This window comes from Suricata suricatta, chromosome 2 (genome assembly GCF_006229205.1).
Source record: "Suricata suricatta isolate VVHF042 chromosome 2, meerkat_22Aug2017_6uvM2_HiC, whole genome shotgun sequence".
Taxonomy (NCBI): domain Eukaryota; kingdom Metazoa; phylum Chordata; class Mammalia; order Carnivora; family Herpestidae; genus Suricata; species Suricata suricatta.
Genome location: NC_043701.1, coordinates 150,155,277 through 150,168,884, shown reverse-complemented (window position 1 = coordinate 150,168,884; position 13,608 = coordinate 150,155,277). Strand labels below are relative to the sequence as shown.

Sequence of the window (13,608 nt, the reverse complement as noted above, 5' to 3'; positions counted from 1 at the left end):
CCAGTGGCCATCCAGTGGGTGCAAGTTGGCAGATGTACATGAGAATTCTAGTGCAGCAGGTAGGGCTACACGGTGACAATGGTCACCTGAATCAGTGGGTGCTTCTGAATGCTTACCTAGGCCCTCAGAGTGGGGTCTCTCCATGACCCTCTGGAGACCCAGGCACTAAAGGGGCACACTGAGACCAGCCCCAGGCCACCCCAGGTGGGTCCTGACTCCCTATCTTTCAGCTGCCCTCTCACTTTCAGACAAGCATGCAGCCAGAGGAGGAGATGTGGCCCAGCTGGGCAGTGGGCTGTGGGGCAGCTGCCCCAGGAGGCCTGCTGAGCCCCCGCTTCTGACTCCACATCCCTCCACTTGGGTTTTGGCTCCTGCTGGGAGCCCAAGCACAGCTCTGCCCGCCGTCAGGACGCACATGCTCAGTGTGGTGAGAGGCCACCTCTGTGAAGCCTCATCGTCTTCAGCTTTCTCCAGGGCCTTACCCTCCTGTTGAGTGCTTGGTCAGCAGGTGTTTCAGGACATGGGACAGGCCTCTTACCTTCCCAGGATTTATGAGGACAGGTTCTGAAAGATGGTAATTTCAGGGAAATACAGCCACTTACACACACAGCTTGGTCCCAGGAGGGTTTCCAGGGAAAAACCCACCAATAAGGAAATTGTTCCTCAGGGTTATTATTCTCCAGAGGCAGATGAGGCAGCTGTTGACCATCCTACAGGCTAAGAGAAGCCCCAAGCAGGAGAGTCTTGGGGGGCCTTGTCTAAACCTGGGGAGGCCATCTGAGAAAGAGAATAACCAGGGTCTGTGCAGACCCATAATGTGGGTCAGTGACTCAGGGTGGTCACAGAAGGGGCTTCTAGAAAGGACTGGTTTGCAACCTGCTCTGTTATGTGCATTTCAGAGAATGCCTCTCCAAGTGAGCTGCGAGACCTGCTGTCAGAGTTCAACCTCCTGAAGCAGGTCAACCACCCACACGTCATCAAGCTGTACGGGGCCTGCAGCCAGGATGGTAAGGCCGGTCAAGGGACAGGCAGCTGCCCAGTGCAGGCCGGGGGTTCTGGGCTGCTCTGTTCTTCCTCCTTCCCCTTCCTTGTCCTCTCTGGCCCTGGCCCTTACCCAAAGCTTGCGTCTTCCTGCGTCACTGAGAGGATCAGGAGGGGCTGCTGTAGGGGTGCTTGCATCAGGCTCCTGCCCCCTGGGCTGCTGCAGCTGCTCAGAGGTCTCCACTGACATCCTGATTTATCAGCACCTTGCTCTAGGCAGACCCCAGGGCAGGGAGCCCTACAGACAGATGGTATGTCCTGGACACCTACCGGGGACTAGGCATGCCAGGACCTCCAGGTGACCTCAAGCCCATCCCTGCATGGTGAGGGCATCGTCACCATCTCTCACATAAGGACACAGGAGATTGGTCTGTGCTCCTTAAGGGCCTCTTGCTGTGTGTGCACACGTGCACACAGATGTATGTGCTGGAGAATGAGAGGGCAAGGTGCACCAGGGAGAGGGCAGCAAGGACACAGATGGGCACCAGCAGGACTCAAGGATGGGCCTTGGACAAGACTGCAGCCTAACAGCTGCTGAGAACAGGGAGCAGTTCCACTGCCTCCATTGGCCATCCCCAGCTGTCCCCAGCCGTCTCCAGCCTGTGCTGCAGCATGGCCAAGGATCTAGAGAGATGATTTCCTGGCAGCAGGGGGCTGGTTCCCAGGGCGGCAGTAGCATAGTAGCCACCTGCCTTGGGCACCCAGGAGAAGGTTGTGCTCAGCTGCCCCAGGGAGCCTGTTTTGGCATGGCCAGCACAAGGAGAGCAAGCCGTGCAAGAGTGAGCTGGGACTGAGACACGTGCTGCATGGTGCCCAGGCCACTGGCCAGGGAGGGCTGTGTCCTTGTGGCCACTCCATGGGAGGCTGCTTGGGGCCTTGCAGCCTCCACCTGGCCCAGGGCCCTTCAGGTAGCCAGCTCACAGCCCCCTCTCTGCCCCCAGGGCCACTCTTCCTCATTGTGGAGTACGCCAAGTACGGCTCCCTGCGGGGCTTCCTCCGTGAGAGCCGCAAGGCCGGGCCTGGCTACGTGGGCAGCGGAGGCAGCCGCAGCTCCAGCTACCTGGACAACCCCGAGGAGCGGGCCCTGACCATGGGCGACCTCATCTCCTTCGCCTGGCAGATCTCTCGGGGGATGCGGTACCTGGCTGAGATGAAGGTGTGTGCCGCGCCAGCCCGGGCCCCCACCGCCTGCGCTGGGGCCCGCACTTCAGGCATCCCTGCCACTGTCTTCCTTGCAGCTTGTCCATCGGGACTTGGCAGCCAGAAACGTCCTGGTGGCCGAGGGGCGGAAGATGAAGATTTCGGATTTTGGGCTCTCCCGAGATGTTTATGAAGAAGATTCCTATGTGAAGAGGAGCAAGGTATTGGGTCCCCTGGAGGTGTGGCCCAGGGCTCCCAGGGTAGTTGGAGGGTGGGGGGCAGGGTCCCCACCATGGATCGGGGCAGAGCCCTTAGAGCACCTGGGGAGGAGAGAGCAGATTATTTTACAGTATAAACTTCAAATCCTTCCCTAATCATGGGTCCCCAGAGACCCCGCTCAGGCCTCATCCCTGTGTCTGTTCCTTCTCTTCCTGAGGGCCACACCCGCCCTTTCAGAGCACCCCTGGGAAGCTGGGCCAGCAGCTTTTTTTGCTTTTAATTCCCCTCACTTTGGAAGGTCCGCTAGTGCTGCAGAAATGGCAGTTCCCTCCGCAGTTACTCCTCTCCCTTCTACAGAATGAAAGGGCCCTCGTTTCCTCTGTGTGACTTTAGCCCTTCGCTCAAAGGAGACTGAAGTCAGTAGACCTGAGTGTGGCAGTCATTCCGGGCAGAAAGGGATGAACTGCCTTGTGGGTGGGGGTTTCCCTGGAACGGGGGCCTGGGACCCCCTGGCTGGGTGAGTGTGGAAGACTCACAGGGAGGCCCTGGAGATGGAATCCAGAGACACAACATAGAGTTCTTAGATGCTTTCTCCAAACCTCTGATATAGGTGGTTGGGGGCCCTACTGGAGAACTTTGTGTCCCTTGTTGTCCAGGTCCCTGTGGCATTTCCAAATGATGTGGAAGTGTGGGTGTTGCCTTCCTGGGGTCAAGGTTACATGCACCACGAAGCCCTTTTGGGCAGCTTGCCTGGGGGACAACTCTCTTAGTTCCACTGCCCTCTCAGCCCCTCTCCTGCTGCTTCCTGTGACAGACCAGACAGGATCACTCCTGGGGCCTTTCAAGAGCCACGGCTGACCGGCTTTCAGAACAGACTCACTGCTCAAAAAATAAAAATATGACCACATACACTTCAGATTTGCTCTAAGGGGTTATGAGGAGCCCCGTGTCACCACAGACTATGAGGATGATGTTTCGTTTTTTTTCTGGGGTTTCCATTGTTTTCTTTTATTGTTTAAGCTTATTTATTTTGAGAGAGAGAGAGAGAAAGAGAGCGTGTGACCTGGGGAGGGGACAGAGAGAGATAGAAAATCCCAAGCAGGCTCCGTGCTATCAGTGCAGAGCCTGACACAGGGCTTGAAAAACCATGAGATCGCGACCTGAGCTGACATCAAGAGTTGGTTGCTTAATGGACTGAGCCACCCACATGCCTTTGGGGTTTCCGTTGTGACAGCCTATCTCAGAACTGCTGAAGGGGAAGTGCAGAGGGGCTGCTTCCCCTGTGCAGGGGGAGGGTGTGGACAAAGCCTTTCTATTGATGCACTGGCCCCCCAAGAATGGCCTGCATCAGGGAGCAGAGAAGTACAGACTTCCAAGCACAAGGCCCCTTAGGGAGCACAGGCAGCAGGCAGTGTTGTTACAAACACACACCGAAGAAATCACACTTCATGAAGGATGGAAACCCTAAAGCATGCTTTAAAGAAAAAGAAATTTCAGTAAATTCTGCATTAAAATCAGTGCACACATTTTTAGTTGATTTGTGTCTGAAGGCTTACCTGTTGAAAGCTGTTTCTCAAGTTGCATTGGAAAACATTTGTTAGGTCTGACCCCAGCACCCCTGCAGTGGGCGCAGTCTCTCAGAGGATGCTAACAGGGCTCTGGGGTAAAATGATAGGGAAAAAGCAGCCCCAAGGCATGGAAACAGATTTCTTCCCTCAGGGCTTCTTGGGAAAGCCTTTAATGTGTTAGTTTGCCTCAGAAGTCCCCAACATGGAAATACCAGAAGTTAGTTTCCCGAACTCATTCAACCTCAGAAATCAGGAGATCTTGCTGGGTAGTGTTCTTGGCCCACACATTGAGCATCACCACCCAGGGCACCCCAGAGCCCTCCAGACCTGGCCCTAGAGAAACCTGGCGTGGGCGTGGTCTTGATTCCTGGGGTTTCTTCTCAGCAGGGGTGTGATGTGTGACAGGCATGCCCTGTGTAGCTGTGGGCAGACCAGCTGACTCCCTCCAGCATCTCAGCCATGCCTGGGAGACCAGATTAGAGTTCCAGCCCCTCTGAGGCCCTGCTGCTAATTCTGTGCCTCAGAGCACTCCGGATGCAGCTCCTCAGCATCCCTCCAGAGCTGGAAATGCCTGGGACATGGCCCCACCCTTCTCCACACTCCCCACCCCCAGGTCCCAGGGTGTCAGAGCCATGTTAACGTCTTTCCATCCTTTCCTTTTTAGGGTCGGATTCCAGTCAAATGGATGGCAATTGAGTCTCTTTTTGATCATATCTACACCACCCAAAGTGATGTGTAAGTATGGGTGTTGCCTTCCTGTGGTCAGGGTTACAACGCAGAGGGTGCCACGATGGGGGGACAGCGCTGGCCCCAAGTGCCTATTGGCTCGTGCCAACCATCTGCAATGACCACCCCCGCCCCCGCAAGTTGAGGGGCCTTCGTTTATTCATTCAGCAAACAACAGGGTACCACCAAGTGATTCTGAGAGTCACAGTGGAATACATGAGAACAGTGAACAGGTAACTGCAAATTTCCCTCTCCGGCCCCCCTTGCCAGCCTCTCTCTCTCCTCCCTGGGCATCTCAGTGCCACAGAGGCCCAGCCGAAAAGTTCCCCTCTGTGGGCCGGAGTGTGGACTAGGCTCAGACACGTCCCACCATAGGTAGGGTAGCCCTGAGTGAGTTGCTGGGTCCCAAACTGCTTGAAAAAAGGAACGAAAACTTGGCCTTCCACATCCAATCATAAGACCTGAGAGTTTTCAAAAACATAGCAGACTTGTTTCTGAGTGTTCTATCATTGATGAACATGCATTTCTTGAATCATGTGGACTGAGAAAAAGCGGTTCCTAAACAGTGTTAAACAGCAGTATTCAGATTACATGAAGCTGACTAGAGACAGTTGGGAAATTCAGAAGAAAGGGTAATGAAGACACTGCAAGTCACTTGGGTCCCACAGCCCCTAAGTAGCTCCTGCAGGTCCTGGCCTACATGACCGTCTAGTGTTTTCCGTGGTGTACAGGCATGTGCCTCTTACCACGGTAAGTGGGCTCACATGATGATGTGATTTTGCAATGTGATTTTCTTCCCACTTCACAGTAAATTTTCCCTCCCAGGTAAGTATTTTTCTATGGCAGTGCTTTTTTTCTTCTAAGATTTTATGAACATTTCCAAGCCCACAGAAAAGGCGAAGGAATTGTGCAGCAGCCCCGTGGCCTCAGCGCCCGCTTCGCGTGTTGGTGCACTTGCTCAACTGCTCTGTGCTGTCTCTGGTGCTTTGGCGCGTCTCCACAGGGCCAGCCAAATACCCCTTGTGGGTGTGGGGGTCGAGCTCCGGCGCCGGCGGCTTGGTGGGCCTTCAGCAGGGCAAGCATGAGGGCAGGGCAGGTAGATAGCTCATCCCCACCTCCACTCCACATCTGAAATCTATGCGCACTTGGCTGGCTCTTTACACAGGGGCTCGATGGGGTCAACCGCTGCTCGGTGATGGGCATCTGGTCTGCTGAGAAGCGGACACCACCGGCCCCGTACAGCTGCACACTGGTTGTCTCACTCCCCTTAGGTGGTCCTTTGGTGTCCTGCTGTGGGAGATTGTGACTCTGGGGGGAAACCCCTACCCTGGGATCCCTCCCGAGCGGCTTTTCAACCTTCTGAAGACAGGCTACCGGATGGAGAGGCCCGACAACTGCAGCGAGGAGATGTGAGCAGGCTTTGCTTTGGCCCAGCCTCCCTCAGACACAGACAATGCACTCATTCCCCCGCTGTTCCTGAGCAGCCCTGGGCACGAACCCAGGGAGAACCAGGGAGCAGGTAGTAACAGGGCAGAGCATGCCAAGGCAGAAGTCAGAGAACCATCTCTGGGCACAGTGGCAGGTGCTGGGGACCCCAACTCTGCTGGGAGCTGAGTGGGTTTCCTAGGGGGGAGGCTTACAGGGATGAGGGGGAGTAAAGCTGAAGAGAGGTGGTGGAAGGGACAAAAGGGTGCTTCAGACCCAGGGAGCAGCTTAAGCCCAAGGCCTGTCCCCACAGGGCATCTGGGGAGGGGCAGGTAATTCAGAATGACCCCAGGGGTGCATGCTGGGGAGGGCCCACATGGAGGCACAGAGGCCGGCAGGTGGCAGGCTGGAAGACCGCACCACAGCCCAAGGGTGCCAGAGTCTTCACGTGGTAGTTCCAGCAGATGATTCTGAGGCCAGCCTGAGAACACATGAGAAAGGCGCCACCACAGGCAGAAACAGGCCGGTCCGTTCATTCCACAAAACCTGTTGTGTGCCTGCCAGGGGCCTGGCTCAGGCCTAGATGAGGGAGTGTAGGGGTGAGTGGGTACTGTGTCCCTGGGCAGCCCAGGGCACACCCATGTGGCAGCCCTGGAAGCCCTGCAGCCAGGCCAGGGCCCCAGGGAAATGAGGAAGTGAGGATGTACAAGGCAGCGGTGTGGTTGGCAGAAGCTTTTTGTTTGTTTCCACAAGCAGTTCATACTTGATAAGAGTTTCAGGACTGGCATTTCCCCCTCAGCCTCCCTAGTAAGCGTGGTGTCCTGTTAGCTGCTTACCAACATCTTTGAAGGGAAGGAAAAACAAATCTCTCTCAAGGGAAAGGAGACGCACAAGATCCTGGACCACAACACCAGGCACACTGAGCCCCTATCGGCACTCGGGTGTTGGCTCAGCTCAGATGCAGAAATGATGCAGAAATGATGCAGAAAGAGCTTTAGGGTTTGAGAGCAGAGCCCTGTGGGCCCAGGGCACCATGCTGGGTATGGGCAGCTGGGATCGGGCCATCCATGCCAGGTCATAACTGCTCATCTGTGCTTCCCGTCAGGTATGGTCTAATGCTGCAGTGCTGGAAGCAGGAACCAGACAAGAGGCCGGTGTTTGCTGACATCAGCAAAGACCTGGAGAAAATGATGGTTAAGAACAGAGTGAGTACCTGGAGCTGATTCCTGGAGCATTGGCCCCCTGCAGGTGGAACATGGCAGTGAGGGGACTCCAGCCTCACCCCTGTTCTGTGGAGTTCCCAGTGCAGGGGCAGAGCAAGGCTGTACAAAGGGAGATGGCCATGCTGTCCCCTGAAGGCAGCCAGCACCTGAACCCTTCTCCTTGAGCCAGGCTCCTTCTCACATCATAAAGAAACTGAGATTCTTCCCTTTATACTTAGAGCTCTCCACAGACAGGAGTGGGAAGCAAATATTCCAAAGTCAAACAAAATCATTTTCAGTGAAGAAACAAATCATCAGAGTAGAGCTACCAGGGGCCCGGCTAGGGAGTGGTGGGGGCTGTGGCAAACAGGAGCCCACCAGCCCCTCTAAAGGACCTCTCGCTGTAGTCACACATAATCTATATGAATAGGAGTACCAGTGCCTCATCTTCTGAATTTTAAAGGATATTTATGTGAAGTTTTCCAGTTTTTTTAATGTTTATTTATTTTTGAGAGAGAGAGAGAGACAGAGCACGAGCAGGGGAGGGGCAGAGACAGAAGGAGACACAGAATCTGAAGCAGGCTCCAGGCTCTGAGCTGTCAGCACAGAGCCCGATGTGGGGCCCAAACTCAAGAACCATGAGATCACGACCTGAAGCCAAAGTTGGATGCTTAACCCACCAAGCCACCCAGGTGCCCTGAAGTCTTCCAGTTTTTAATGTTAGTAACTCTTTAAATTTCCAACAGCTGGGGCGCCTGGGTGGCTCAGTTGATTAAGCATGAAACTCTTGATTTTGGCTCAGGTCATGATCTCACAATCGAAATCGAGCCCTGGGTCAGATCCTCTGCCCCTCCCCCACTTGTGCTGTTTACTCTCTCCCTCCCTCTCTCTCAAAATAAATAAATAAATAAAAATAAATTTCCAAAAGCTCAGTCTGGTCCAAATAAATCCTACCTGGGAGAGTAAGTTCAGCCCATGTACCACTGGGTTACAACTGTAGGTAAATGAGAAAGCCAACAAGTTTCAATTAATATTTATTGAATAACTGCTATTTCCATATTCTGTCTCAGACGCTCAGGATACAAGTAAACAAGGCAGACACAGATTTTACCTTCAGGGTTTCAGGGTCTCATCTTTACAGTGACCCATTTGCTAAAATTTGGCATTTCTTCAAACACAAAAACAAACGTGCATGGTGTAGGCCGCTTGTAATAAAACCCAACATCAGGGTACCATTTGGTCTAACCCTCCAAATCCTGTGAATGTGGAATTGCCTTCAATAAAAAGGTGATGATAAGAGGACCAGCCTTCCTAGAGAAACAGCCAGGAAAATGCTAGAACTGTTCTTTACACACTTAACCAGGGCAGTGGAAGTGGAAGGCCCTGGGAAATCATCATACTTGGGAGCTGAAGCCCATAGGAGTCTCCTATGCAGAACCCACATCAGTGATTTCAGATTTCTGAGTCCTGATGCTCTGTTATAGATGGGCGTCATCAGGGGAAAGCTGAAAAATGTCTAGCAGGTCAGAGATGCTTCTTGGCACTTGCTCATGAGTAATGGGGCTGCAGTGAGCTCTCCCAGAGCCTTGGTTTGGTAAATGGGCCAGTTCCCCAGTGCTGGGTGTGGTAACCTACCCCCCCCAGCCCCCGCCGCCCCACGTGGTATGGAGGTAGGACTAGGCAGTGAAGGAGCACATTTCCGCCCCGGGCAGGTGACTTTCTAGAGGGAGTAGTGAGGGCTGGAGAGCAGGTCCAGCAAAGCAGGGCCTGGGAGAGCTCAGCGCTGGCTGTCTGGCAGAGAGCTCCGGTCTTGAGGAGAGGCCGGGAGGCCAGCAGGAGGTGGGACTCTGCCAGCGAGTCTGCCTTTGGGAGGGGAGGAGCAGGGGGCATGCGGGTAGTGACCCACGCCAGGATGACTAGGCATCTCTCTATTCCAGGACTACTTGGACCTGGCTGCCTCCACCCCATCCGATTCCCTGCTGTATGACGACGGCCTCTCGGAGGAGGAGACGCCCCTGGTGGACTGTAATAATGCTCCCCTCCCTCGAGCCCTCCCCTCCACGTGGATTGAAAACAAACTCTATGGTAGAATTTCACATGCATTTACTAGATTCTAGCATCATCGTTCCTCTCTGCACTATCCTTATGCTCTGTAATGCTTTTTAAGAGTGTTTCTGGTCTGAATGAAACCAAAGTTCTCTCTGAACCTTTTTATTTGTAAATGTCTGACTTTGCATCCGTTTACATTCAGGCATTTTTGAAACTATGTTTTTTTTAAAGGATGTGAAAATAAGTATAATTACCACACTGCCCAGCAACTTATGATAATAGAGAAGAAAGAATGCTGGGCAGGATTCTCAGGGGATATTGAGAAAATGATAAAAAAAAAAAAAAAAAAGTCCTTTCTGGGTGGCTCTGCATCAAGTCATAGCACTTCTAATTTAACTACTGGGATAAGTTTACCCCATCTGGGGAGGCATTTAATTCAGACAGGAGGAGCCAACACCACCCCGGCTGCACTGAGGGCGCAGCCTGTGGTCGCTCCCAGACCCCATCTGGGTGGGCAGGTGGCTCTTGGGAGGCTATCCCGTACTAGGGAGCTCAGCCCAGCCCACATGCCCACTATCAGGGAGGACACATGCAGACTGCTGTTTTCACATCCTTTGCATTACACACTGTCATGACAGTTGTCACTTATGACGTCAGTGCTAAAAGCTGGAGCAGATGCTTTTGAAAGAACCTAGTCTGTGGTGCTGTGGTCTTGCAATGGACAGTAAATATGGTTCTTGCCAAAACTCCTTCTTTTGTCTTTGATTAAATACTTGAAAAATTTTTCTGTTTCCTAACTTGATCATTGATTGCTTTTAAATCTTGGAGTGTCAAGCATTTTCCAGCCGAGATTGTTCTTTGCATGCCTCCTGAGTCACTGATTCCTTGCTGGCTTTGGGTCTAGTGCCACACACCACTGTCCTGTCGACGCTGTGGGGCTCGCCTGGGCGCACGATTGATTTGGAAGATTCTCTCCTCTGCGGTGGGTTTGGATGGAAGATGAGTAGGCTTCTTTACATTAGAGAACTTTTTGTAGAAGCTTCCCACTGCCATGAGCCCTTTAATTCAGCAATGCTTTATGCTGCCTTAGAAAAAAAAAAAAGACTTAAACAGATCAACAAATATTTATATCAGATTTGGGAGTCTGAAGCTCATAAAAGCCAAAATGGGGAGTTTCTGTTGTTAGTTACCAAGAGAGCACGTGATATTTCCCCCAAAATATGACAGTGTTTTGGAAACATGGAGCACGAAACCATTCATGTAATTGGCACAGAAAACCAGAACGTTTGGTTTGAACCTCAAAGGGAGTTTTGCCAAGGCCTTACTGTCTGCACATGAAGTTTTGGTTCTTCAGTGCAGAACAAATGATCTGTTTTCATTTTTAGGCATGTCAGACCCGAACTGGCCTGAAGAGAGTCCTGTACCACTCACGAGAGCTGATGGCACTAACACTGTGTGTCCAAGATATGCAAATGATAGTGTATATGCTAACTGGATGGTTTCACCCTCAGCGGCACAATTAATGGACGCATTTGATAGTTAACATTTCTTTGTGAAAGGTAATGGACTCACAAGGGGAAGAAACATGCCGAGAACAGAAAGTCTGCCGGCCCCTCCTTTGTGCACTTCACACTGGCTGGTGATTTTCCCTCCTGGCAGACGTAGCGTGCTGGACCAGAGTTCCGGGTCCAGGCTTTAGGTATTCCTTCCTCTCCAGCCCTTGGCAGTGCCCTGTGTTGGTCTGTGTTTATCAGTGACCACCACACACTCTGCTCACATGTGTGGATCCCTCCCTCACGACCTGAGCGGTCTGATTTTTCTTGTTGCCAGCAAACAAGGCAACACGATTTAAACATGAAGCACACACACAAAAAAGGCAGCAGGAACAAAAAAACTGGCCCAAATGACATGTCTGTGTTCAGAAGAAGCAGCCCAGCAAGGCTCTATCATGGGATCGAAGCCTTGGCCAGGGCTGGAGGGGATGAAGGGACCTCGGAACAGGCCTCAGCTCAGCATTTGAAATCCTGGGAATGGTTTTATTTTTTTTTAATCATGTAACCTTTTCTTAAGAAGATGTTTGATTTTTAATGATTTAAATAATTCTTCAGTTTAGCACAATAGAGAAATTTGATGCCATATGTGCTATGTAGATAGGCAGTGAGAGAGGACAGGGCTCCCTGGACACTTCACTGTTGTCCCCATCACTGAGTGATCACTACCCCCTGACAAGAACAGAATGAAGAACAGGGGGTGTTTGAGTGGAGTGGCCTCCCATCCCGGGATTGCTAACAGGCAAGACTTGGCTGCCGTGAATCCCACCCCTGCCAGCCTCCAGGGTGCCACATGTCCAGTGCCAGAAAGCGGTGGCTCATCTCACACATTAGGAGTGGGTGGGGTTAGTGCTCAGTTTAAAAGGGACAGTTCGGCTAGTTCTGTTAGAAGTAACATCGCTACCCCTCTGATTACAATTCTGATGTGGAAAAGACAATGTTTTGGCTCTCATAGAGCTTGTGTGAAAAGGTACGTGTATCCACTCTTTCTGTGTTTGTGACTGAATGCTGCTATATAGCAAAACATTTTTGTTTATTAGATTCTGACCGTGACTCATAAGCTTCTTGTCATTCTTCACTGCTTATTTGTGGTCACAGTCACTCAGCACTCCTCCCATCTCGTGGAGGCGGCTTTCGGGAAGTCCCCGACAGCTCTTCTGTCTGTAACTTTGCAGGAGAGGGTCGGTTACCAACACACTGCCTGGCCTTCAGACTTAAAGCACTGTGACAGATTCATAGTAGTCTTATCCGAATACTGTATCCTACAGGCATTCCACAAAAGCGGTAAAATGGGGGCATCTTTGTGGCCAAGAAGGCTTGGATGAGTATGTATCAGAGCCTCGGGGAGTGTGTGTGTGTGTGTGTGTGTGTGTGTGTGTGTGTGTGTGGCACGAACACCCAGAGAGAGCTGGAAAAACACTTACTGGAGATGTAACATGGCTTTAGTTTAGGCTTTTTTTCAAACACACTGTGGTAAGTTCTGCTACAAGTATCTAGTTGTGGTTAACTTTTGGTTTTCAGATGTGCTCAGTGATAGTCTTAATAATGCAGAAATAAGGGGAAACTCTCAAATAATTAAACATACCCACCCAATAAGTACGAGTTGCCACAGTAGGTTTGTTCTTGGCAGAGTGAACTCCAGGTCCAACTGGCTAACCCAGTGATGGGGAATTAACCTTTGACCAATGATCTAATTGTCTATTCCTGAGTTTTAAAAGCACTCATATTTACTAGTTCTATCAATTTTCATATGCATATACACAGAAGTTACTAAATATAAAATATTACTGGGTATAAGTAGCAATCTGTCAGTTATTAACGTTTGTAAAATCTATTTATGAAAGATTATTAAACCATACCATGTTAATTTGCTTTTGTAATCAAGGTGACTAAGAAAACAATTTCAGTTATGTAAATAAAATCATGTGTCATAAAATGTGTACACTTCTTTTCTCTTTTTAACTTCCTAGTTGGAAACCTCGGGTTTCTGATTTTGAAGTTTCAGTATAAGGATTGAAATATCTCGGGGAAACCTGTTGTATTTATTGACTTGTCTTACCCAATATGTATGTGACTAGGCATGTTTATGTCAACTGTTAAAACTCCTCTAATTCCGCCATTCAGAGAACTCCTTCCTTTATGTTTCCTTCCCTAAAATAGAGCAGCAGCCATGTCCAGTTCAGGTTACTTGTGGCTCTCTGGCAGTTTGCCTGTGGCTTATTTCTTGAAGCCGCAGTTGGACAGTTGTATGAGAGAGGATGTAAAATGCATTGCCAAGTGAAGGTCCATTACAGACAGAGGGAAAAAATTTGCCCTGAACCACCATGAAGTTTTAAATACTAAACGCTTCTGTTTATGTCTTTCTGTTGGGTCGTGTAGGCATACTCTGACCTCCTCCTCCAAGGCCTGGCAAGGAGCAGGCGGGTCAGTTGACAATCACATGTTGTTACCAACATAAATCTGATTTATGGTTGTACTGTGAGCGAGAAAGCGAGGGCCTGTGTCGTTTCCCTCATGTGTGCATACACGGGCGCACACAGGCTACCGCTGGCCCTCCTGCTCCTGGCCCTCGGCACCTGTGTCTGCTCTTGGTATCCTTCTTCAATCTGGCCACAGGGACTGGAAATAAACATAATTTCTAGGGTCTATTATTTGCTACAGCCTTTCTCTCTGAATGTTTAGAAACCT

General features: G+C 51.1%; 1 protein-coding gene across 1 annotated transcript in view; it reads left to right on the top strand.

Moving 5' to 3' along the window:
* The window catches only part of RET (ret proto-oncogene), a 42,009-nt gene extending 29,151 nt beyond the window's left edge, over positions 1 to 12,858 (top strand). The window contains exons 13-20 of the mRNA XM_029932190.1: positions 900 to 1,007; positions 1,983 to 2,197; positions 2,280 to 2,402; positions 4,633 to 4,703; positions 5,966 to 6,103; positions 7,225 to 7,324; positions 9,259 to 9,406; positions 10,756 to 12,858. Coding sequence (XP_029788050.1) covers positions 900 to 1,007; positions 1,983 to 2,197; positions 2,280 to 2,402; positions 4,633 to 4,703; positions 5,966 to 6,103; positions 7,225 to 7,324; positions 9,259 to 9,406; positions 10,756 to 10,913 — 1,061 coding nt within the window. The 3' untranslated portion in view covers positions 10,914 to 12,858. The remainder of the gene's footprint in view (positions 1 to 899; positions 1,008 to 1,982; positions 2,198 to 2,279; positions 2,403 to 4,632; positions 4,704 to 5,965; positions 6,104 to 7,224; positions 7,325 to 9,258; positions 9,407 to 10,755) is intronic.
* The last annotated feature ends 750 nt before the right edge of the window (positions 12,859 to 13,608 follow it).